The 25,787-nt window shown below is 52.5% G+C and overlaps 1 protein-coding gene across 4 annotated transcripts; it reads left to right on the forward strand.

Moving 5' to 3' along the window:
• LOC133505016 (latent-transforming growth factor beta-binding protein 4-like) lies at positions 1-25,779 on the forward strand. 4 transcript variants are annotated; one of them, XM_061827821.1, is made up of 35 exons: positions 9-281; positions 2,272-2,327; positions 2,520-2,706; positions 3,549-3,700; positions 9,080-9,340; positions 9,404-9,483; positions 9,555-9,695; positions 10,742-10,844; positions 11,073-11,135; positions 12,184-12,306; positions 12,541-12,717; positions 12,949-13,086; positions 13,180-14,043; positions 14,149-14,280; positions 14,377-14,502; positions 15,086-15,205; positions 15,381-15,494; positions 15,580-15,699; positions 15,768-15,887; positions 15,959-16,084; positions 16,170-16,295; positions 16,368-16,490; positions 16,972-17,106; positions 17,179-17,304; positions 17,921-18,064; positions 18,857-19,111; positions 19,181-19,252; positions 19,509-19,637; positions 20,640-20,780; positions 21,143-21,295; positions 22,625-22,699; positions 22,783-22,930; positions 23,423-23,610; positions 23,874-24,026; positions 24,392-25,779. In XM_061827821.1, exons 1-35 carry the CDS (start codon positions 82-84, stop codon positions 24,532-24,534), a joined length of 5,514 nt encoding a protein of 1,837 aa, XP_061683805.1. In that variant the 5' UTR covers positions 9-81; the 3' UTR covers positions 24,535-25,779. The 4 variants fall into 4 exon arrangements, 1 of the variants encoding a protein (XP_061683805.1); XR_009796122.1 differs by lacking the exons at positions 21,143-21,295; positions 22,625-22,699; positions 22,783-22,930; ... (1 more) ...; positions 23,874-24,026; positions 24,392-25,779 and having other exon boundaries at positions 1-281; positions 18,703-19,111; XR_009796123.1 differs by lacking the exons at positions 21,143-21,295; positions 22,625-22,699; positions 22,783-22,930; ... (1 more) ...; positions 23,874-24,026; positions 24,392-25,779 and having other exon boundaries at positions 1-281; positions 18,706-19,111.
• The last annotated feature ends 8 nt before the right edge of the window (positions 25,780-25,787 follow it).

Consider the following 25,787-nt stretch of genomic DNA (forward strand, 5'->3'; position numbering starts at 1 on the left):
GACACGCTCGGTTGCCCCCTTTTCACACCCCGACGGGTGACGTTCAAGCAAGGCACTTCGCAGCCGGAGTCTTCTCCCGACATGCGCGTGCTCCTGCTCTGCGTGTGCACGACAACGTGGATGCTCAGTGTGCACGTCTCCGACGGACACCGGAACCGACCCACACCCCGCGAAGCCGGCCACGGCCCCGGCCCCGGCCCGCGGACGCGGACGCGGAGGCCGGCGGAGGAGAGGAGGCGGCACGCGGGACTCGTCCGACCGGAGCCGCCCGGGAAGCGCAGGTCAGCCCCCGAGCGCAGCTCACATTCGATCAAGAATTGTTTTATCCACAGGTTGACTTCCGCTCACCTGCCAAATGCTTCACTCTGCGTTGACTTTGGAAGTTTGGGGTTTGCTTAAACTTGAAACTTGAAGAAAATTCAGCCCCACCGACCCAAAAGAATAATCATTCTAATAATTGCTGGACGTGTCTGACGTGAGGAGACCGACCAAAAAGTTTCAAGAAGCCGTCTTTTTTTCAAACACCGGAAGTCTGCCATTTTGCTTCCAAACAGTCGTTTTTTAGCTTCACTTGCGCCAACGACATTTTTCGCTTTTGAAGGCCTTCAGCCAGGCGTGACAACCAGTTTCACTTTGCAACTTGAACACGTCTGGCATGAGAAGACCAAAAAAAAAAAAAAAAAAAAAAGCCAGATAAAAAGGCTCAAGAAGCCAAGCCTGAAAAGACACGCAAAGTCTTCCATTTTGCTTTCAAAGTGGCCATTTTTCATTTTTCATTTTTTTTTTGAACACTGCAATGGATCATTGACGTCAAAAGCCGCCAATGGCGGTCGATCACTTCAAGGATTTCATCCCGTTTTGTTTTTTTGCGACACAAAATTTGGTAGGAAGTGAAATTTACCAACCGTCCCGCTCGTTTAGCATTTTGCTCCGCGAGATTCCTGTCATTATTTTTGCTTCAATTTAGCAGCGCCTCCCCCCCCAAAAAAAATGGTTAACTGTATGTATTGATGATTTTATCCACATTTCAAAAATTCATCCCATTAATGAATCTGTTAGTTGATGTCATGGAAGTAATTAAGATTATTATGATATCCATCTTCCAAGCTGCTTATCCTCACAGGGGTCACGGGAGTCATCTATTTGTTGAAATAATTGTCATAAATACCTGATGTAGTAATATATACTGCATTACATGGTACGGTGTGCAGTGCAAAGTTTGCTTTACGAGCAAAACTTCAGATTGGACGCCACACGAGTGAAGTGACAAAATGTGGCCGGCGGTCGTTGTACAAGCGCAGTCGCGCCGCTAGCCGTTGCGTACGCTTCAGTTGTAGTTGTTTGTGTCTTCACTGATGTGGTGCCGCTCGGGAGCTAGCGGCGATTGTGTAAAGAACAGAATGTGGCGACCCAACTAAGACTTGACTGACTGACGCGACCGCGTTCACATCAGTCGAAGTGCAAAACATGTTAGGGTGGAAAGTCGCTGATAGTAAATTAAATTCAATGAGCGCCAATTGCGTCAACTACAGTGACGACACTTCACAAAACCATTTCATGTCAAAAAAATAATGCATACGATACATTGATTTCAATTGCGCAACTAACGCCATTTGTCTTCTGCCAAGAAGTGGCCCAGTGACCTCATCGACCGACCACCCGGCGGCGATCTCGGCGGACTCCGGGCGAGAGGCGGCCACGCCCCGAGCCGGTCGCCATCCGATCGCAAAAGTAAAATCGGGAAATCGTCAAGAACTTTTGGAAAATACCACTTCAGGGGCGGCACCGGGGAGGTTTTTTTTTTTTTTTTCCCCCAAGGCGGCATCAAAAAATACATTTGAGGTTTTCTTTTACAAGTGACAATAACGGCTATTGATCAAATGTTGTGAAAATAACCAAAACGACGTCGAAAGCCGTGACGAAGGCGCGTGTGTTGGCACAATGGGAGCGAGACACCGTGAGTAACGCTCAAATCCATCGTCCTCGTCCACGCTGACGCGACTCGGGCCGCCGAGCTCACGTCAGCGACGCGCTAGCGGGGCAAACCGAACACTTCGGCTGACGCCCGCTCGCCGCTTTTAGCATTAGCGTTAGCATCCACGTGCTGGCACGTAACAAGGTCACGGTGAGGTCGCGTTCAGAAATCCGTGGACGAACACAACCGAGCGGAAGGACGGCCGGAATCGAACCCGAGGTGGCCTCCGTCAGCTGTCGCCTGCTTTTGACGACCGTCCCGAAAATGGGATCGTAAACGTACGTGTGTGTGCGCAGATGGGGCATGTGTGCAGATCCGCCGGCGGGGCTGAAGACCACCACGTGTGTCAAACGTGAGTACTGTACGCACATCCAAGATGGCTGCCACACACGCGCTCCTTGATTACATTTTCCATAATTGAATCAACACAGTTTAGATGATGAAGACATTAAAACCACGCGCGCGCACGCAAAGGTCTCAAGTGCGCTAACGATCTTCTCTTCTTCCTTTTGTCCTTGTCGCCTTTCCCCGTGTCCTCCCGCAGGGCGTTGCCCCCCCGGTTGCCGCGGCGCCCCCTGGTGTCCCAAAGGCGTCTGCGCGGTTCCCAAGGCGACGCCGCCGCCTGCCAATCAGCTCGCCCCGCCCGCTTGGTTGAGTCCCGAATCGGAGGACTCCGGACCGAATATTGCCGCTAATTTTTCGACGGGAGCGGCAAAAACGACTTTTCTAAGGTGACGAATCAAATATACGTGGAGCAAATCGCGAGGGTCCCGCCGGCAGACATTTGCAGTCCGAAACGGACGCCGAAAAACATCCGGCGGACCGCAAGCAATTCACGCGTGATCGGCGCCGAGGCTAATGCTAACGCTAAAGAAAGATCTCAGAGAGCCACTGAGACGGGCTAGTAGTAGCCCGGAAATGACAAACATTCAACCGGGCTCATTTTTGTACAAATGAATTCAGAACGGTAAAGGCGCATCTGGTGTACTGCAACAGCATCAAGTGTCATCCGTGGCGTAGACGCCTTCCGCGATATTTGGAAAAGAATCAAAGAACAACAAAAAAAGGAACACTAACAGGAATTTGTGTTCGTTTTCATGGGAAAGAACGGGAAAAAAATTACGACGTTTGCCCAAAAAAGAATTTTCTTCTTCGCAAAATCACAAAACTTCATTTTGGACATGTAACATTTTGGTTTTCACTGTCTGGGAAAATATTACAGAACTTTCGAGCGTTTTGATGGATGACAGCTGCCAATAACTGGAATACCAAATGAATTGATTTTCAAAATGACATTCCGTCGGCCACGTCTTCCGCGTTATTGCCCAAATGGCGTGAAAACGATTCATCTCGTGAGCGTGGCTGCTCATTGGCAAGAAGCGTTAGCATTTCGTGCGTTGTGTCACAATGCAAAATATTAGCGCACGTGATTAGCATTGCTAACAGGCCTGGGGTGATTAATAACGCAACCATAATTAGAAGAGCTACAGCACGTCCTTGTGTGGAAACGCGAGGCTGAGTATTTTGTTGTTGTTGTTGTTTTTTTTTAATTGTGAATATCATATCTTGACAGTCTGCGCGAGGCTCAGGCCGTCCTTATGAAGAAGATGGCGGCAGGAAGGAGAGACAAGATGGCCGCCGTTCTGATGAAGCATATCGAGAAGGCGAAGAAGAAGCCGGACGTCCGCACGTCGTTTTCTGGCGCCGGCGCCGACACGGCCGCAGGTGACGTCACGCTAACCTGCTTAACAGCTCGTCAGCGCGCTCGGAAAGAAATGAATTTCAAAAAGCGGCGAGCGACAAAGGCCGCAAAATGTCGCGCCTCCCGTTCACGCGTGCAAATATATTTGGAAAGAGTTTGCCACCAAAACAACCCAAATGCAGTTTTCATCTTACGATGACATATGGACAAAAGATATTTCATTATTTATCATTACAGGAACAGGTTGACAAACGTTGGCGTCTTTAAACACTCGTGCAAGCGTCGGAAATGTTTTCCTTTGTCCAAATCATGTAAATTAATGTCGTTTTTGTTTTATAATCCACTTTGTTCTTCATTTGACCTAAAGCAACTTTTTTTTTTTGGTCATAACCAGCGGAGAAACATTTCATATTCTCATTTTTTTTCCTCTCCATCCGTTCCCATGATGTCATTTTACAAACAAGTTCCAGCCATCACGTGTTTATCTTGTAAGAATGGCGCTGAGCTAATCTAAGCTAATTGTTGCGTTTCACCTCCTATTTGCAATTTTGTGTAGCTGGGAAAGACACACACACACAGAAAAAGTCCAAAACAAGCTGTGGGTGATGTCACGCTTGTGGAACGTGCACTTCGGGGCTTTGCGAGCTTCAGATAAGGAATGTAAACACGCCGGCCCATTGCTGACATGTGATCCTTGCGCCGGGTGGCACTTCCTGTTATTGCGCTGCGCCGTCGCCGCTTGTAATTGGTCCGCTATTGTTATGCCTGTCAGACTGATTTGGAGTCGTTGGCGCTAAATAGTTTTTCCGGCTTTGCGGGGCCAGTCCTCGTGCAAGTGGCCAACACGGCGCACGTGCGGGTCCGCTGCACAACAAAGTCTACCACCTGTAAATATGCGCATACTGAATTATACGACACGTACTGCGGAATAGATCAAATGTCCTTAACGGGCGCAGATGCTACCCGGGTGAATGACTTGAGCTTTTTATTTGGATTATCTGTTGTAGACTGTCCATCGGGGCAAACCATTCGAAAGACAGACGACGGAGCAAAAAGTCGTGCCGGGCACGGCCGGGTTTCCGCGCTCGACTTTGAAAACGAACGCGCCACCGTTCACGTCTGATCGTTTTTACTTTTTATGTTAGCATTCTTTAGTCCCACTGCGTGCAATCTGGACTCCTCCGTGCAGCGTGGAAGAATCCGGTTTTGTTTGGTGGATTTGATCAAACAACGACACAAAGAGTTGTAACAAGAGATGTTGCGAATGCAGCAACTCACGCAAAACTATCGTAATTGTCGGTGTACACAGCGCACCTGGTTACGAGCCTCACGCAGTACATCTGGAAAGGAAATACTGTTTAGTACATACATGCATACGTACGCCGCAGCTGTGGAAAAGCCGCAAGTTGAAACACGAGATATTTACAAAGACGGTACACAGAGAGCTCTCATGCTAATGCTAATGCTAATGCTAGCGCCACCGCACTATTGCTGGTGCCCCCACGTTAACAGGGCTGGTTAAAAACAAAACATAACCAGTAAAAATCACTGAGACACGGCAGTAACACGGTAGCCCAGCGCGAACAGGGCCGGACCGGTGAAAGTCACTTCCTCGGCACATATATTCCCTGGTCTCACTCTTACCTTTTCCACTCGTTTGGGGAAGAAAAAAAAAATGCGCAAATTAGCCTCATCGCCGCATAAACCGCAGTGGAAAAAAGTCACGGCTTACAGGCCGGAAATTATGGTCATGATAATTGTAGCAAAAATGTCCTTTTGAAAAAGTCCTCGTCGGTTGTGACCGGCGCTGGCAAACGACCACATTTTGAGACTCGGCAGTTGCCCCCAAAAGACGGAAGAACCGACGCGCTAGCGAGTGGCCACTAGCCGCCGTAGCCGTTGGGTCTGCAACGTAAACAAACAGCTTGGACGTTTCGCTTGGCGGAAAAACCCGCGCCGAGTCTGGCCGGCGACCGACACGACGATGTCACTTCTCGGCGACACCCAGAAAGTCAAGTACGATTTCCAAAGGCCTTTGTCGAAAAGTTAAACACCGCCAGAAAAACTTGAACAAGGAAGAAGGAAAAGTGGAAATACATTTGTGGGGAGGGACAAGTGTGAGGCGAAACGTGCAAGCAAAAACACACAACGATAATATTGCAGAGGCCAGTTTCCACCGAGGCGACGCCGAACCGAGCAGGTGTGCGCTGACGCCGCAGTGGACGCACGGTGGAAAAATACACACAAGACACGACGGGGACACTTGCGACTGGATGGACGACGTCACTCCCCTGGCGCGTCGCGGCGCTCGGCTTCACTTGTTCCTTGTTTTGGGCTCTGAGGGAAGGTTGGCGTGCCCGTCCGCGCGTACGCGGCAGGACGTGAGCTCGTAGCTAAACGCAAACGAGCGCGACACTCCCGAGACCCTCCGGAAACCTGGAAAACTCGCTCACGAGGGCGCCGCTCGTAAAAAGTTTCGACTCAAAACACGAGTCGGTCGCGCGGGAAAGTGTGCCACGTTGTTCCGACGGCACACAGGAAGTGGAATGTTACCGCTGTACGCTTTGACACTTTCATTTATGGATGATTGTGTCTACGTACGTGCTCATAAAGTTATTCCCCCCCCCCCCCCCAATAAGGAATCTGTTTCACATCATCTGTCAAGTTGATTTTGTGACTTCATTTCCCAGAAATTTCTTCCCAAGCGCAGGGGTCAAAACAATCAAAACGACTTTTTGTTCTTATTTTGTGCGACGAGTGTGCATGTTTAGAATTTGCGCATGGGTTCGGAAGATTATTAGCTCACAAACTTTCGCGTTCCTTCTTCGGGCCGCTCTGACTCCGCCCCCTGGCTCTTCTGCCGATGCAACGCACGCAGCCACAATCCACGTTTCCTTGAGTTTAGAAGTGTGTTCATTTCATGATCAAATTCCAACATTTGAGCGTCAAACCTTTTTTCAATTTGGAGCTCAGCTAGAAAGAGCAAATTGTGACGATTTGGGATCATATGAGCCCCTCGGCCGGGATCGGATGGCAGAAGCGGGCCCAAAAGAGGCCTCGACGGCAAACGCGGCTGGCCGAGATGCCGGCGGTGGGCGTGTGGGCGGAGAGCGTGTTGACGACACGCACGCCTGGCAACACAAAGAGTGCTTGTGTGTGTGCGCGCGCGCGCAGGCTTCACTTTTTTCCGGGGGGTGGGGGGGGGGGGTTGTCGTGTTTTTAGGAGGGGGTGACGAGGGGGCTCCAGCCTTCCTTCCTTGCGTCATCACTGAGACACGCGAGGAGACGCTCGGCGCGTCGACTTTTGATTTACGGCCTCTGGCGAGCGAGGCCGAGAGGCGGCCCCCGGTGGGCGTCGATGTTGGAGCGCGGCCCCGGCGGCTCGCTGCTTTCGCTCGGATCCTCCGCAAAGGCAAAAACGCTCGCTCGCTCGCTCGCTGGTTCCGACCCGCGCGACAACTGCAACCTTTGGAGACAGACGGAACCTTTTGGAACTGGACCTGGTTTTTGTAAAGCAAGCCACCTTTAGAACCAAATCTCCTTGTTTTTTTTTTTTTTTTTTCTTTCTTTCTTTTTTGACCAGACCTCCCTCGTCCTTCGGAACCAGACCTGTTCCCTTTGCAACTCGAATTTCTCTTCTGGATCAAACCAGATTTGGTCTTTTGGATCTCGACATTCTTCTTCATTTTGTTCCCGTGACGCTCCGGAACCGGAGCCAGTTGTCTTCGTCCTTTCTTTGTTTCTTGTTCGGACGATGCCGACGGTGTGAAACGCAAATTGAGGAGGACACCCCCCCCCCCCCCCCCACAAAGTCATCATGCCGCATCTGACGCTCGTCTGCACGCTGTCGTCCGTGGTGGTTTTCCTCTCCGTGGCGGCTCACGGGCAGCCGGCGGGCGCGGCGGGGGTCCCCGGCGACGTCGGCGGAGGGCCGGACCGGGTGCGGGTGATGTTCACCCCCACCATCTGCAAGGTGCGCTGCGACCGGCGGCGATGCGTCAATCGCTGCGAGCGCGGCAACGTCACCACCTTGTTCAGCGGCCCGCCGACGGGACGGCGGGACGGCGACGGATTCCGAGTGTGTGAGTCACTTTGCGGCAGTTGCGTCCGCGTCTTTGCGACTTGATCCGAATGGCGACTCTCCTATCTTGGTTTAGTGACACAGAAAAGTTTCCAATATTGAGGAGTTTTGCTCCTGAATTCTGCCCAGCACGTTGGTGACAAAAGTTGAACGTCTTATCTTGAAAATCGTTCGTCGTTTACAAACAACTTCCCCTGTCTGGTGGAGGTGATGCTTCGAGATTAGAGTTTGATGTCCCAAAAAAATTTATGGCAGAAGAAGGAAATGGTGTCATGGAGGAATGAAGTTTTGTTTTGTTTTGATAACTTAAGGGGATGTTAGTTATTATATTATAATTTGGATGCTATTAGTACTCCTACTGAAGTGCATAACAATCAATTGCTTTTCAGTTTTGCCTCACTAGTTAGGATCCAGTTGTTCAACTTGTGCCCTCAAGTCGTTGTCATACGGTTTCATTTTTTTCCCTCTCTCGTAATATTATTCCGCACGCCAGTGAAGCTCCGATGCTGTCGTAATATTGACTGTCTTACTCGATTTTTTTTTTTTTTTTTTTTTTTTTCGCCCCTACTGCCACTGGATGATACGTCTGGGCGCTTGTATAATAACTCTACGATAACAGCGAGACAAACGTGCACTAGTTGACATCTGCGTGACACTTCTAGTGCACCCAAGTTGTTCTACTAGAGTTCTGAATTGCCTTCCTAATCAGGAGAAAGAGAGTGAACCAGTACAAAGGCTCGGATGCGCCAGTAAAATTAGTCGACGATAAAAGTGAGGGAAATGTGTGCACTAGTTGCGGAATGCACGCTACTAGGAGCAATCTAAAATTCTACTTAGCTAGTGCTTGACGAGTAGGACTACAAGCGAGCAAAGTGCCCTCGATGGTTTCATGGAGTCGGTCACGCACTCGTGGGAAAAAGTCACCCGTGCTGTTCGGTCTACTAGCGCGTGTGGTTATCTTACTAGCGAGGACAAAGAGTGTACTAGTACATGGACCTGAAGTTGAGCGGGCTTTCCACAGGGCCGCCTTATCGCTCGCGAGCAGCACTTCCTGCCGGGAAGCGTCTGGCCAGGAAGTGCGTTGCGTATACCGTAGATATCAACAATAGCTAGAAATTGGTTTGACCTGCGCGCCTACAGCCTCGCTAAGCTAGTGGAGGCAACGGGCGATAACAGATATTTTTTGGGCTGCTTTTTTTCCCAAATGTTCTGTATGGATGGCAGACGTTTCGATGATGATTAAACGGTAAACTTTGGTTTTAAAAAAAAAAAAAAGTCACATTACTCGTGCGGTTAAACTTGTTGTTGTGTGTTTGTGCAGTTGTGTGTCGTCTGCTGTGTAAGAACGGAGGTGTGTGTCTGCTGAAGGATCGATGCCTGTGCCCCTCCAACTTTACCGGAAAGTTCTGCCAGATCCCCGTCTTGTCTCAGCCTTCCTCGCGAGCCCCGCCCTCCTCCTCCTCCTCCGCACTCAATGAGGTCGTCAAGCCCCCCCGCCTGTCTGTCATGGCGGCCAACGCGGAACTGACCCGGTCTGAGTTCCTGCTGCCGTTGGGGGGTCAAAACCAGGACTTAGCAGCGGGTGAGTCTTTCCTTTTGGAGTTTCCTCAATGCCTACTTTGACCCGCTAACTGTGTGTTCCCAGGAAGCGCCGGAGCATCCCTGGTGAAGGTGAGCGTTCAGCACCCCCCCGAGGCCAGCGTGAAGGTCCACCAGGTGACCGAGGTCCGAACTCCGATCCGCCGATTCCACGTCCAGGCGGCCGGTTCGGTGTTGATCGCCGTTTGTGCCCTCAGGTGTCAGGAATGGTCCCGGCGCCGCGGCCGCTCTCCTCGCTGTCCGGGTCCGCGGGGGCTCCGGCGCCGGTGCGGGGCGACGACATTTATGCCCAACACGCCGGCTTCAAGTACTGCTTCAGAGAGGTCAAAGACGGACAGGTGAGGAGGACTCATCGTGTCGAAACTTGTAACTCTCTCTTAAAGCTGTAAAGATTCATTTGAAAATATGGACAATCCTTGTGGTCAGAATCAGGATCGGCGCGCTAGTTCGATTCAGGTCAACAGCGCGAAGCGCAAATAACAGGCGAAACCGTGGGACAGCCAGGAATCAAGGCCCGAGCTAGAACAAAAGGACCAGCTCGAACCAAGGTCCTTCCCGGAATGGAATAAAGGCTCATGTCAAAAACCAAGACACCCGCCGGCAGGGACCGAGGCTCAACCGAGGCCCCGGCCGCAAAAGCGCTCGCCAAGCGCAATGAAATGACAACTTGGCGTGTTTGCGGCGCCTGTTTTGTGTTTTTGACTCGAGAGCGTCTCCGGTCCGGTCCGGTCCGTGTCCTGCGCTCGCCTCAAGCTCCAAGTCGACGAATCGGGTTTTGCCAAAAGGCAAGCGAGCGCTGTCGCGTTTACCGGCCGTGTCAAACGGGAAATACGCACGGCGGGAGAGACAAAGTGCAAACAGGATTGTTTTCGTGTGCCGTCGCGCACCTCCGAGGCGGCCGACCTAATGGGAACCAGAAGGACTCGCCGCCGCGTTGGAAACTGGAAACTTGAAGCGGCCGACGCCGCACGCCAAAAGAAGGAGAACGGACGGACGGACGGACGGACGGGCGCTTCCTACAAGTGCAACTGCTGAGCCTGCCTCGCCAGCGCCACCATCGCGAGACGCAAACGTTGACCCGCTTTTGACCTCAAGCAGGGAAGCCGCTCGAGTGTAACCGCTCTCCTTACTTCCTGTTGGTTTTGTTTCCAGGAGAAAATAAGAATTGACATGTCTTTTTAGAAATTGGGGAAGTCTCGGCGGAAGATGAGAATTTTTCCAACCCCGTGCAGTAGAAAAATGCAAACGAGACGTGACTTTGGTACTCACGGCAAGAACTGGCATCACTTCCAAACGTATTTTCAGGAAAAGTAGAAAAAGCATCGAGCAAGATCTCGAAATTGGCAGCTGCTCAAGAGTTGTTGTCGTGTGTTTGTCCGAACAGTGCAGTTCTCCTCTGTCGGGCCTGCGGAGCAAAGAGATGTGCTGCCGAGGTCCGGGAAAGGCCTGGGGCTCCACCCAATGCGCCCTCTGCCCTCCGCACGCAGGTCAGCAAACTCCCCGTTGGCGTACTTGTGCACGACGTGGGCCGGGGCGGAAGCATCCCGACCCCCGACCCCCGGCCCCCGGCCCGCGCTCACTACTCCTCCTTGCCGTGGATATTCCTTCAACCGGATCGACCGTCGAGAAATGTCCCAATTCTTGACTTTGTTTTGTTTTTGCTTTCTTTCTGCGCCCGTGTTCACGGACTTCTTCCGTCCGTCCTGACTCGGCAGGTCCAAACAACAACAACAGCTGTCCTGTCGGCTTCCAACCAGGCAACGGAACAAAATGCCTCGGTGAGTTTGTTGGCGTCGTCGACTGGGATACCAAACCAAAGTTTGGAGTAGGGAAGCTCGATTCCACCTTTTTTTTTTTTTTTTCTTCACACCGATAGCAGTACATGCATGTATTTACTGGGACCGATACCATAAGTACTTGTGATACACAGTTACGGGTGATTGCCAACGAAGAGCTTCGATACACAACGAGCACCATTTTCATCCGTTTCATCCAAAAAGAGGCTCGGAACCGCCCATTGACAAAGAATTAGCCCTTGTACTTATGCTCGGCCCCCCACGAACCCGATAGTTGACAAGCTAACACTTAGCGTCACGGTTTTACAAGCCCCTAAGCGATGCACATTTGAACACAAACGGTTGGACAACACATGTAGACAGATATTACAATACCTAGGCGTATTTTTTTTCTCATCTAAACAACCAATATTACATGGAGTATATTACCGAGTCTTTCTTCATTGGCGCAGTATTATACTGCCTCCCGGTGGCCACGCTGGAAGGAGCAGCACAATGAATTGAACTGCACTGTTAAATCGTGACGCACCAACATTCTATTGAATTGTTAGCATCACCCTGACTATAAAGTACAGTATCAATGCAGTTTTTTCCCAAAACACAAAAATAAACGTTTTGCTTTTTGTCCTGTGGGCCAGATATAACTGACGACGGGCATATTATGGCCCACGGGCCGCTAGTTGCCCACCTGTGTTGTAGATCTTTTCTAGATATGCAAATTACAACTAAAGTACTGCAGTAACAATATTTCTCTTCATAACAGTGGTGAATAAAGATGATTTTTGATGGTTTTTAGAGTGCAAACGGTTTTGCTCCGCTTTCTGGGCGAACGTGTCGCACAGATGTTGGTCAGGCAACGACTTCAAAAACGCTCCGTTGGTGGAGATCTGATCCCCCCCCCCTGGCCCCCCGCGGTCCACCGCAGAACCTTGAAAAGCCCCTCGTGGATTTGCCCCGTCTCTTTGATGTTTTACTTTTGCAAAAGAACGGCAATATGTAACCGACCGGTCTGCGATCGCCGGCTCGCCAGACGTGAACGAGTGCCTGCAGCCCGGCCTTTGCGACAACGGCCTGTGCGTGAACACGGCGGGGAGCTTCAGTTGCGTTTGCAAGCGCGGCTTCATCCTGGACGCCTCGCACGGACTCTGCATCTGTAAGTAAACGCGCTCCAACGTACAACTACTCATCCGTGTCTTCATTTGCAGTTGATACCTTGGCCTCGGCGTACGGCACTTGCCCGCCGGCGTCGGCATTTGATGGCGCTCTAAAAAGGGCAGTATTCGTGCGTAGCGAACCGCGAATCCACGGTCCTCACGAAAGACGGAACTCGGACAAAAGTGGAAGCTTTCGACGTCTCCGAACGTTTTCCCTTTTGTGTCGCGTGCAGCCCAGAGCGTGATATCACAGGAGAAGGGTCAGTGCCACCGGGTCCTGGGTTGGGGTCGGGGCCCGTCCTCCTGCTCGCTGCCCATCCTCAGGAACATCACCAAGCAGATCTGTTGCTGCAGCCGGGTGGGCAAGGCCTGGGGACCCCAATGCCAGCGCTGCCCCGACTTCGGCTCGGGTGAGGCGTGCGCCGCGCGGCTCAGCTGATTGTGTTGCCGGTGACGGTTTTGCACATTTTTGTTCCCTTTCTTAAGTAGTAGTGACTTTGAGCTCCTTCAAAAAAAAAAAAAAAAAAAGACCCCCAACTCAGTCCATCACTGATCCGATAATAACAGTTTTCATGGTGTGAAAAGGATTTTGAGCAGGAGGGGGCCAGAAAAAAAAAACCGACCTGTGCTTGCTCTCCCAGCGGCTTTCAAGGAGATCTGTCCTGCCGGTCCGGGCTACCATTACTCCGCCTCCGCCCTGCAGTTCAGCCAGAGAGCTGCTGATCAACTGGGCGCCCGAGGAGCGCAGCTGGTAACCAACGGCGACAAACAACATCAGGGTACGTCCTCCCCACCCGCTCATAAATATCTTCACCTTTTACAACAACAAAATCGCATATTACCTGTGAATCCGTTTGTCTTTCCTTTCCTAGATGCCGCTACTTCTAGTGGAGCTAACAAGTCCCGGCAGAAACCCGCCGCCGGCTTACCCAGTCCGCCTCCACCTCGCCCAGCTGTCAGCCTGCCGCCATCGAGACCTGTCAACGCTGGCAACGCTCCCCGCCAGGAACCTCAAACTCCGGACCGGACCGGAGCCCAGCCGAGCCGACCAAGACCAACCGCCTATTCTATCAGACCGCCGCAACAGTCCGGCGGTGGTCAAAGTATTGATCGAAACCAAGGAAACTTTGGGACTCGTGACACGAGTCAGAGCCGAGGCATCGTCGGGAATCAAGGCTCGAGTCAGAGTCGAAACACTAGTAGAAGCCAAAGCTCAAGCCAGAAACAAGACACTAGCAGGAACCTAGGCACCAACCAGAACCAAGGCACAATTAGGAGTCAAGACACTACCAGGAACCAAGTCAGCAGTCAGAACCCAAGAATCAGCCAAAACCAAGGTATGGCCAAGAACGAGGGCTCAAGTCAGAACCAAGACGCGACCAGGAATCAAGGCATCAGCCAAAACCGCGGCACATCCAGAAACCAAACCTCAAGTCAGAGCCAAAGCGCTCCCCAGAACCGAGACACTGTCCGACCACAAGTAACGAGTCAGAACCAAGGGATTAGCAGAAGCCAAATTCCCAATGGGAAGCAGACCAACAGTGGGAGGCAAACCACAAGAGTTGGCGGAAGCACCCAAATCTCCGGCGGTAGTCAAGGCACCAATCAGTATCAAGGCAGCGGCAGAGGTCAAGTCACCAACCAAAACCAAGGCTCCAGCAGGAACCAAGGTGGGAATGACGGTTCTACTCAGAACCAAGAAACAAGCAGGAGTCCCAGTACCGGCCAAACCCAAGGTAGGAATGGAAGTCAAGGTAGCAGACTAATTGTCTGGCGGACTGGCAAGAACGGGAAATACCTTTCACGATGAATGCTACTAGAGTTCTCCGTGTTTTGGGTAGGTCTGGTGGCAGGAAGAGGCGAGTCCTTTCCAGGACCTGCTCCATCGATCCCCAAGCGAGATTCCAGTCCCGGTGGTGATCTCCCACCTCTCAAGAGGCCGCAGACTACCACGCAGCCACCTCGAGTCCATTGTAAGTCCTCTTAAAACCAGGGACCATCTGAAACACAACAACATTATTGAAGAGACTGGGTCTTTGTCACACTTGTGTGTGTGTGTGTGCGTGTAGATGTGAATGAGTGTGTTGTGTCAGGAGGTGTGTGTGATCCAGGTGAGTGTGTGAACACTGGAGCCGGCTACCGATGTATTTGCCCACCCGGATACAAGACTACCCCACGGAAGACCAGCTGTGACGGTGACTTCCTGTCCACACGGTCCTCGTCTTGCTAATGTGGCTAACAGGGCTAATATCTGTTATCTTGTCGATGTGATTAAAGATGCTAACATGGCTAATGTGGGTAACGTGGCTAGTCGCTAATGTGACTAACTCAGCTGAATTTGTTAACATCGCCAATGTGGCTAACAAGGCGATGAATATGACACGTGGCTAATGTAGCTAACATGCCTAATGTGCACCACACGGTTGATATCGAAAACATGGTTAACGTTGCTGGCGTGGCTACTGTCTCTGTGGCGAATATTTCAAACATGGCTAATGTTGCGAATGTGGAAAATGTGACTGTGTGCTAGCATGGCTGATGTTGCTAATGTTTGTAAGATTACTAATCAGGCTAACATTTTGCAAACAACGTCTCTCCCCTCAGGTGTAAAAAAAAAAAAAAGTGTGAGGATCCTTTAATATCAGTAACATTGTTAATGTCGCTAGCATGGCTCATATCACTTAACGTGCCCGACCGAGTGGAAGCTTACAATGCTTAAAATCGCAAAAATGGCTAACGTGGATACTGTAGCTAACATTTGGTTCACCCCACCCTCAGACGTAGACGAGTGCGAGGATCCGTTGGTTTGTCCCGGTCAGGAATGCGTCAACAGTCCCGGGTCGTACCGTTGCATCTCCTGTCAGCCCGGATTCGGACTTCTCAACGGACTGTGCACAGGTAACGGATGGTCGGAATATTCACCGCACCAGCTACGGAATGGTCTTCAGCATTCCCCGGTTTCGTCCCTTGGCGTCCCCAACGTGCTCACTAGTATCCCAGGGACCGCCGGTTGTGGCTTTTCGACGGACCCGACGCAGCGAGACGTGTTTTTGTTTACCGTTTCCCCGTTCAGACATTGACGAGTGCGTTGGAGCTCCGTGCTCCGACGGGACCTGCGTAAACACGCCCGGAAGCTTCCGGTGCCTCTGTCGCCATGGTTACAAGCTCCACAACTTCACCTGCGCAGGTCCGCGCGCGACGAGGCGACGTAACACACGGCCGACGAAGTCCTCGTGACGGGTGTGCGTCTTCCTGTGTGTGTGTGTGTCCAGACGTGGACGAGTGCGCGGATCCGTCTCGGTGTCCCGGTCGGATGTGCGTCAACTCTGCGGGCTCGTATCGTTGTGCGCCGTGCCGCCCGGGGTACGCGCTGACCGACAAACATTGCACAGGTAACGTGCGCGCACGCGCGTGCGCACGCAGGCTGCGTACGCGTGTCCACGTGTGTCGTTTTGCGCAGACGTGAACGAGTGCGAGGATGGCGGAGTGTGTCCCGGTGGGCAGTGTGTCAACACCGAGGGCTCCTACAAGTGCGTGGACTGTCGCCAAGGTTACCGATCGGTCAACGGACTGTGTGAAGGTGCGCACGGCGACACGCACGCGCACACACACGCAGAACCTGTCCTCATTTTAGTGCAAAATGTCCCGCAGACGTGGACGAGTGCGCAAGTGCGTCCGCTTGCGAGGCCGCGCGGGTGTGCGTCAACACCGTCGGCTCGTTCCGCTGCGACTGCCTCCCGGGGTATCGAACCTTCGGTTGGGGGCCAGCGTGCAGAGGTGAGTCCGCTCCGCGGGTTAGCGTACGCAGTGCATCATCTTTGGAAATGATGTATCACGTCGACTGAATGAATGTCACCCGCAGATATTGACGAGTGCTTGGAGGAGAACTGGTGCCCCCCCGCAGGAGAATGCGTCAACACGCCGGGCTCGTACAAGTGTTTGTGTCCTCAAGGCTACGCGCTCGGCGGCGACAAAAAGACCTGCGTCGGTAGGCGCCGCTTTGTTTTCTCGCCGGTTGTCATGGCGACGTGGCGTGCGACTTGTCGGCGGTCTGGCGCAGACGTGAACGAGTGCGCGAGGCCCGACGTGTGCGCGGACGGCGACTGCTTGAACACCGACGGCTCCTTCGCCTGCAAATGTCGGCGCGGGTTCGCCGGCAACCCGGAGGGCGACGCCTGCCTCGGTACGGTATCGTATGATTTGTTTTTCTTTGCGAGGTGGGAGTTGACTCTTTTTCCTTTCGGCTTGTCCCGATTGGGGGTCGCCGCAGCGTGTCATCCTTTTCCATCTGGTGCCTCCTCTTCTCTAACCCGAACCGTCCTCACGTCTTCCCTCATAACATCCGTCAACCTTCTCTTCTGGCTCTCTTCTTTGGTAGCTCCATCCTCGCCGTCCTCCTACCAATTTCCTGACTGGACATGTCCAAACGCTCGAAGTCTGGTCTCTCTCTCTCTCACCTTGTCTCCAAAACCTCCAACTTTGTCTGTCCCTCTTATGAGCTCATTTTTAAAGCTGCTCACTGCTCGCGAGAACCTCAACGTCTTCATTTCTGCCGATTTTTCGACCGTCTTAAGTGTTTGTTCCACCTGACCTCTGCAATTGTCAACTAAAAAATGTCGAGTGCTTGTGTACATTCCAAAAACGTGTGCCGCTGCGATTTCCAGACGTGGACGAGTGCGTGTCGTCCGGCGGTTCCCTTTGCCGAGACTCCGAGCGGTGCGAGAACACCGTGGGCTCGTACCGCTGCCTCGCTTCCTGCGAGCCGGGATACCGGGCCTCGGCCGCCGGACGCTGCGAAGGTCAGTTTCGCACGAAAAGCTTTTATTGTGAAAGGGCGGAAAGGAAGTGGGGTCACGTGTCTCCTCCGGCAGACGTGAACGAGTGCGAGGACGGATCGGCGTGCGGGGCGCACGCCGTCTGTCAGAACGTCGCCGGAACGTACGCGTGCGTGTGCGACCGAGGCTTCGCCGCCGCGCCGGACGGGAACTCCTGCGTGGGTACGTGCCCGTCCGAGCGCGGGTGTCGCGCTGTAACAGCGGAAAAAGTCTGGCTGTTGAGCTTCTTTACAGTCAAATGTGTGAGTGGGGACAAAAATGTGCGGGTGTTTCTGAGACCTCAATATATTTTTTGTGCGGTCCCGTTTGGAAAAGTGTGTGTGGTGATAACCACCCACACATTTTGCATTTGCCATGCTGCTAATAACAATGGGCAAAAGTGTGGGTGTTGCAATACCCACGTGCCACGTGAGCGCATCATCGCTCTTGTTGTCGTGCAGCTGGAGTGGGAAAAGTGCGGGTGTTGAAACACCGCCCTCACCTGCTGGGGCCATGAAAAGTGTTGACGTTGAGACAGGAGTCGCTCCTAAAGTGCGGGTGTTTAAATCTTACACCCTGAAAAGTGTCTGTGTTGAAAGAAACACCCGTGGGTGTGGGTGGAACAAAATATTTGCGGGTGTTGATGTCTGGAATCATCAACACATTTGTCAGTGAAAGTTTTTAGCACGCACACTTTTTCTGAAAAAGCGCGGGTGTCGAACTCTGTCACAGGGAAATGTGTGGGTGAGACACCCGCAGGTTTTTCTTCTTCTTCTTCTTCTTTCCGTGCGCGTTGCAGACGAGGACGAGTGCGCGTCCGCGCCGGGCGTGTGCGGTTCCGCTCGCTGCCGCAACCTGGACGGATCGTTCGAGTGCGAGTGCGACACGCCGGGAGAAAAGTTTCAAGCGGACGGCGGGCGCTGTGCGAGCGCGCTCCAGCCAGGTACACGCACACGCGGCCCCGTTCATTTTCAAAGCATTTCTTCAGTCACGGTAATGACACAAAACGTGAAATTTTGCATTTTTTTGTTGTTGATCTGAAATTTGAGGCATCCATCGAAAAGGCCATCCTGGTAGATTTCAAGACGCAAACATTTCCGCGTTGTTCTTCAAAGTCATCCGTGATTGTCAGGATGCAATCGCAATAACCGTAATGACGCGCACATTTGTATATTTTCATTCACGTCAGAGAAATGGATGGCGTCATTTATTTCGCCGTCCGCTACGTCGTGGCAGTTCCCTCCGGCGTGTTGCGACGTCTGCCACGGCGTTGACGCCGAAGACCCGACAAAATCCGGACATTTGTCTTAGTTTTGAAAGACACCTTTGACCTTCTCGGAAACAACAACGATGACCTTCTGCCGAGAATTCACATCAGTAGATTTCCACGCGTGGATTGTTTTCGTTTGCCGTTGCTTGTTCCACAGCAGAGACTCCCCCCGTCCGCTCTCCGTCGTCGTCGTCCCTCCGCACGGGCAGCCCGGGGCTCGAAGCGCCGGCCGCGCCGCCCCCGGCCCTCCCGGCCCCCCGCCCCGATTTCCACGCGTGGATTGTTTTCGTTTGCCGTTGCTTGTTCCACAGCAGAGACTCCCCCCGTCCGCTCTCCGTCGTCGTCCCTCCGCACGGGCAGCCCGGGGCTCGAAACGCCGGCCGCGCCGCCCCCGGCCCTCCCGGCCCCCCGCCCCGATTTCCACGCGTGGATTGTTTTCGTTTGCCGTTGCTTGTTCCACAGCAGAGACTCCCCCCGTCCGCTCTCCGTCGTCGTCCCTCCGCACGGGCAGCCCGGGGCTCGAAACGCCGGCCGCGCCGCCCCCGGCCCTCCCGGCCCTCCCGGCCCCCCGCCCCGGCGAGCTGAGGGACTGCTACTACAACCTGGACTCGTCGTGCAACCTCCTGGCCGCCAACAGCACCCTGCAGGAGTGCTGCTGCACGCTGGGGGGGGGCTGGGGCCTGGGCTGCGTCTACCGGGCCTGCCCCCCCGCCCACGCGGGTGAGACCGGGGGGGGGGGGGGGTCGCAGGGTCACGGTCTCGGCGCTGACGTGTCCCGTTTGTGTGCAGCCGAGTTCCTGTCGCTGTGTCCCAGCGGGAGAGGATACGTCACCACTGGGGCGGCGACCTTCAGCTACACAGGTGGCCCGCTTCCTAATTTGATATCATTTTAATATCCCGATGATTAGCCCAGTAAGTCTCGAGACTCGCGAAATGCAAATCGAATCACATCAAAACATCCGCCCGTTTTGTGAGCGGCTTATCCTCACGAGGGGTAGGGTTGGTGCCGGAGCCCATCCCGGCATGCAATGCAAAAGGCCAAAGACGAGCTGCTCCGTCTTTTTCCATTTTTTTTTTTTTTCAGCGTTGTTTTTATTCCCCCCCCCCCCCCCCCCAGATGTGGACGAGTGTAAGCGCTTCCATCCCGAGGTGTGCAAGAACGGCGTCTGCGTCAACAACATTCCGGGATACCACTGTTACTGCTCCAGCGGGTTCTTTTACAGCGCCGCGCTGCTCGAGTGTGTCGGTACGAACACACACGCACACACACGTGGGGTGGTGGTCCTCCTTTTTTCAAAGCGGGATCTCACGCCTCAGCCTCCCTGGGGGGGTCCGTCGGGAAGTTGAATCTCAGATCCAGGAGGAGTAGTGTGGTCTTTTGTCCCGGCCGTAAAACATTCCACACCCTCGGCGGGGTTATTTGGACACAAATGGTGGGACAACACATGGAGACGGACAATTAGGTGTATTTTCATTATTCTCTGTGAACAGCAACACATTTTATGACTTTGTGCTGAGTCACTGAGAATGGATAGGTTTCCGTCTACGAGTAGTGACACACAAGATGGCGGACAAGGGAATCCTGGGACTCCACCGAGTCACCTTTCCTCATTTCTGTCCGGAGGACTGTTATACTGCCCCCCGGTGGCCGAAGTAGAAACACAATCAAATGAAGCGAAGCATTAAATCACGTGCAAAGGGGCTTCATTCGCCTTCTCTGGAACGAATGAACCGGATTTCCTTTCGTTTCAGGGGGGGGAATCTGCTTTGACACGTGAACGTTTTGAGTTGTGCTCACGGGAAAACGCGAAACTCAAAGCAGCGCCATGTCATTGTCAAGCGACTTTCTGGTTCCGTCGCAGTGAGAATGTGTGAGCGAGGGAAAGTCGGGGGTCGCAAACGCGGAAAGAAAAACTTGAAACTCGTCCTCGTCCAGCCCGACGACGCGTGTACGTGTTTTTTCCACGGTGACGTCGTCGTCTTGGACGGGCTAACAAGAAAACATTTGCTAACGGGGGGGGGGGGGGGGCAAGAAAGGTGGGATTGTGGAGCAAAATGGGTGGGTGGACCTTTGGGGCCTGTCGCGGCTGCAGTTATGCGTCAGGGGGGAAATGATGTCACCTCAGCTCTCAGTCGCGTCTCAAATTCAGTCAACGTATTTTCCCCATTTTGAAAATCATTTTTGTGTCGATCTGATTTGCGTCCTTCCGTATTTGTCCGACGACAGCCGATTGTGATTGTGATTCAGACGTGGACGAGTGCGAGCTGGAGCTGTGCGGCGGGGGCTCGTGCGTCAACACGGCGGGCTCGTATTATTGCAGCTGCCCGCCGCCTCTCGTGCTGGACCAGACGCAGCAGAACTGCGTCAACGCCTCCCACCACAGCCCGGGTAAGACGCCGACGCCGTAAGAAGCGCGAAGTGGCTCCGAAATGGGGAGAACGGATGTTGGGCCCCCCCCCCCCCCCCCCCCCCCTACCGATCCGTCGCTCCGAATCCTTTTCAAACTCAGCCGTCCAAAGTTAATATCGACCAAGGGCCCGCGTCCGAGTCGGGAAATTGAATTCTCAAGGCGGGCCTTGAAAGTCGCCTCCGATGCGAGGCGAGAACCGGAAGGGACTCACTCGACCCCGATCGAAACCGGTTGCGATTTTTCCGGTGCCGTTGAAATGTTCTGGCTTTGGGTATTTGATCAGTTGAGCGGCTTTCCGTCGGCGATGCGCGCTGAATTTTTGTGCGCGTGTCCTTGTCAGATGAGAACCTGTCGGTGTGCTGGCAGACGGTGAGCCCCGATCTGATGTGCCAGAGCCCCCTTTTGGGGGCGCAGGTCACCTTCGGCGACTGCTGCTGCCTCTACGGCCGAGGCTGGGGCATGGAGTGTGCGCTCTGCCCGCAGAGCGACTCGGGTAAGACGCTCAAGAGTACTACTTCCTGTTTGCCTGCGGGTACAGCGGCGGTGTCAAACTGGAGGCCCGCGGAAGGAAATCACCTTGGTCAGCTTCCGGGATTCTTGCTGGAATCCCGACAAAATGGTCTCATGTATTGAACAATAAAGTTCAGATATGACGGGGGGGGGGGGGGGGGGGTTGTGCTCCCCAAACCCTTTTGAGAGTAACTTCATGGCAACTTGAGTCAACGATTAGCCTTGCAAACGAGCTCCCCTTCCATTTGTTGCGTGTATGAAAGAAGACTCTTGCAACGAAATTGAAACAACAACTTGGCCCTCCACAAAAATGCCGTCGACGCCGACTCCAGTGAGGCTTCAGTGGGCTCGCAACCGTACGACGGAATCTGGTTCCAAATCCTCCATGTTGCTGCTTTAGATCGGGCCTGTCAAACTCATTTTTGTCGCGGGCCACCAGCTGGTTACGCTTTCCCCCGGAGGGCCGTTATGACTGGGAAACCGTCAAAATCTTTCATCGCCTCATCGTTTTTACAAAAAGACAACATTTTCGACATTCATGACAATTTTGGTACAGACTTTCACGAGAATCGTGGTAGTCGACGCAGATGATTTGCCTTTGCGGGCCACGTGAAATCGTTTAGCGGGCCGGATATGGGCCCCGGGCCTCGCGTTTGACACCGGTGCTTTCGATGGTTGATTAGAAATAGTCGTCGTCGACTGAAAGTAATCGGAGCGTCGCCAAACGCTTTTTTTGAATCGGGGAGAAGGGCGCCCCCGCCAGGCCCCACATCGCAATGGACGCTCGAGATGTCACCGACCGCCAATCAGAGTCGAGGAATTTTCCGTACTTTTAAATTGAGAAGCTCGACCATCCAATTGGAGCAAAAAAAAAAAAAAAAAATGGACTTTTGTGGCCTCTTAGCCAAACGTGCCCAATAGAGCAACTGGAATAGATCGAAAGAAGACATCCTGGGCATTTTCAACCCAAATTACTATATCGCAAGTTAAAATGATTTTTTTTTTTGGGGGGGGGGTTTCAAGTCTTCTTTAAAATGTCAAATTGGGTGCAAATCGCTTGCAAACAACATCTTTGTCTTCAAAAGTCTTCATTTTGATGGAAGCAGTTGGAAAGTGTCTTGAATTTGATTGGAAGTCAAGATCGGAACGGAAAGATCTTCAAAAGTCCACTCGTAATAATAATCCAGCAGTTCAAAAAATGAACTTTATTGCGAGCTCCGGTTTGTGCGGTGAGCCAGTTCGCTTACAAAAAAAAAAAAAACAACTCTTTGGAAGTCTTATGATGACGATGACGACGCCGATTTCCCCACAGAGGACTTGAGCAGGCTGTGCAGCTCGTTCCCTCCGGCCGTCTTCCCGGACCCGCTGGGACCGCAAAGAGGCGGAGGTGCTACAAATCCGTAATCCGTACACGTGACTGACGATACACTTTTTTTTTTTTTTTACACGAGCGATTTGTCCACCCCACAGGCCCCGCCTTCTCCTCGCCGTTCATCGGCGACGCCTTCCCGCCGGACCTTTTCCCCGCCGACTCCGATTACGACGACGACTTCTCTCCGGCGGCAGACGCTTTCGGCCCGCCTACGGACGACACCTACGGGGGAACCGGACGCTTCGAGTAGGAACAAACGCACCCACCGCAACATCCGCGCCATTCTCCAAGTGTGGCTCCCTCTTGTGGTAGCAAAAAGAATCGCTGCCCGAGCGCACTTCAGCACATCTGGATTGAGGAAGCGAGAAGTGTCTGTTTTGAAACATTTATTTTATTTAACTGAAGTGCAATACGTTTCAAACAAAGTACCGTACACTTAGTACAGTTTTTGTTTTCACAATTTCAAATTTTGAAGTGAGTTTTTGCTTGTGGTTTTATTTTTTTTCCCTTTTTTAGCTAATTTTAAATTGATACTGGATGTAGTATTTTTTTATTTGTACTTTTTTTCTCTTTTGTATATATTTATATATATATATTTTTTTTAACGTTTTCAATCAAGAAGTACAACACTTGCTGTAGTTGCTTCCCAACAAACACGAGAATGCAGTTTTTTTTTTTTTTTTTTTTGGGTCCTAATCCACACAAACGTGCGTATTGTTTTCGTTATCACCCGGACAGAGACTACGACGGGTGGCGGCCGCGGCCGCCGTTCCGCCGTCTGTCCCCGGAGCCGCTTCCGGAGGACCGGGCGGACGCGCCCCCTCTCGGGCCCAGGGGATCTCCTTACGAGGACGAGCGGGACTCTTGGGGACCCGGACCGCCGTTCCCCCCTTATGCGGGAGGCGACCCCAGGAGACTTTACGAGCGTGAGTGACGAGAAACTTTGGGTTTTGGTGCGGTTTTGCGGCGCAGCAGACGACCGTTGAGCACAGCTGGCTCACAGGTCCGAGGACCCGGGTTCAAATCCGTCCTCAGCTGCGTGTGGAGTCTGCATTGATAGTTTTTTCCCGTTCCTGAAAACCGTGAGGCTCATATGGACCGGTCAAAGTTCGGGACTTTTCCAAGCCACTGATCGTTTAGTTTTTTTTGGTGGGTGGGGGAGACTCATTTTCCCGCATGTCACGTTCAGGGCGCTACGACGAGTACGCCGGCCTGAGCGCGGCGGAGGATTGCGGGATCGCGGACGGCTGCCGGAACGGGACGTGCGTCCGCACGGACCGGGGCTTCACCTGCGACTGTTACCGTGGTTACCGGCTGGACGCCGCCGCCGTCACGTGCGCGGGTGAGTCGGCCCGCCGTCTTCGCCGATTTTTATATCCGGGGAGTCGATTTTTAGGACGTCCCGCGCCGATGTCGGCGGCCTCCCGCCTTTCTTCTCTTTTTGCAACATTTTTTCCGTTTTTTAGATTTTGCCTCCCCCCCACTTGTCTCGTCCTTCTCTAAATTCTGTTGCCTCTTTTTTTTTTAATTGAATTTAATTTTTTCGTGTCTTCCTTCCTTCCACTGCGCCGTCCCGATTTCGTCTGTCCAGCTTGTCCGGTCAGCGAATGTTCAGATTTTTATGCTGATTTATGATTTATGACTTCTTTTCTTAGCGTTTGCATGTTTATCATTTTGTCTTTTTTTTTTTGGGGGGGGGGGGGGCAGACGTGAACGAGTGCGACGGCGGCGCGGCCGTGGACTTCCCGTGCGTGAACTCGCGCTGCGTCAACACGGACGGTTCGTTCCGATGCGTGTGTCGTCGCGGCTACGTCATGTCGCGCTGGCCCAACCGCTGCGTGCCCGCCTAGACCGGACCGGCTGGCCGAAGCGGACCCCAAAGTGGACCCCGAAGACTCCAAAAGGGAAGCGCAGGTGACTTGAATTCAAGCAAATCCCGAACGTCCACCGAAGCGGCAAAATTTGAACGTTAGCGTTTGGTCTTCGCTGCGTTCCGACGTTCATTCGAGCTCTCTTTTGGCTTTATTGAGCATTTTTGGCGAGTTTTTTTTGGTTTTTTTTTTTCTTTTTCCAAACGTGACTCTAAATTAACCCCAAAAAAGTGTTTTTCCACTTCAATTTGTGACTACAAAAGCTCGCCTGCAACTATTTTATGCATTTGGACGACGGCGTCATTGTGTAATACCAAAAATGTCAAAGTTCACTTGATTTGAAGACGATGAAAGAAAGTCATCTGGCGATTACGCTGATATGCTCAATCGTCTCTTTTCTACCATTCGTGACATAATTCTATAAGAACGGTTTGTATTTTTGGGTATTACTGTACTTTAAATATGTGCGTGTGTTGTCCTGGCACCTAAGCAGCTTCCATACTGTAAATATTTCATGAGAAATATTTCAACTTCACAAGGCACATGGCGTAAGCGTTTCACTGTCAGTATTCATTTTGAAAAATGTTGTGCACTCTCATAAGCGCTGTTGTGTTCATCTTTTATACAGTCTGAGATACTTTATTGTACCGCATATTGTTTATATGACAAGAAAAGACATTTGTACGCATGGAGACAAGTTTGTGCGTTTGTGTCGTCGTGTGCGCGGCAGCCACCCCCACGCGGAGCGCCGTCGTGAACGCATCCGCAAACGTTTCTTTGCGTTTTGGCGTTCCGTCGGCAGGGAGGCGGAGTCACTCGACCTCACAACAGCACTGCCTGTGACCCACGTCGGGATAAGCGGCAAATGAAATGGATGGATGGATATTCACAAAAGAAGTGCTATCTAATCAGAAATGGTCAAAAGCGCGATGGAACGATTGCAATTGGACACATCGGAAGCGCAAAAGTCCGCACACCCCCGCAGGTCCACATCCATCCATCCGTCCGTCCGTCTTCCCCAAAACTTGGAGACAGTAAATTTGTCGGCGTGCAGGTGAACGAACCTCTGCAGTCCATATTTCCACTTTTCATCGTTGACATGTGACACAAACATTTTCTCATCTCGGGTGACGTTTCAAACTCGTGAAGGACAAAAAGGGGAGCATTTGGTGTTGCGGACCCCCCCCCCCCCCTCCCACACACACACAACACAAGTCCTCTCTCTCTCATCC

Source organism: Syngnathoides biaculeatus, chromosome 8 (genome assembly GCF_019802595.1).
Source record: "Syngnathoides biaculeatus isolate LvHL_M chromosome 8, ASM1980259v1, whole genome shotgun sequence".
NCBI classification, from domain to species: domain Eukaryota; kingdom Metazoa; phylum Chordata; class Actinopteri; order Syngnathiformes; family Syngnathidae; genus Syngnathoides; species Syngnathoides biaculeatus.

What these genes read in the sequence shown, in the direction of transcription:
- LOC133505016 (XM_061827821.1), top strand. Translation starts at nt 82, where the DNA reads ATGCGCGTGCTCCTGCTCTGCGTGTGCACGACAACGTGGATGCTCAGT. An exon ending in GAGAGGTCAAAGACGGACAG is followed by an intron (nt 9,696 to 10,741) that starts GTGAGGAGGACT and finishes TTGTCCGAACAG; the next exon opens with TGCAGTTCTCCTCTGTCGGG. An exon ending in CTGCCCCCCCGCCCACGCGG is followed by an intron (nt 19,112 to 19,180) that starts GTGAGACCGGGG and finishes GTTTGTGTGCAG; the next exon opens with CCGAGTTCCTGTCGCTGTGT.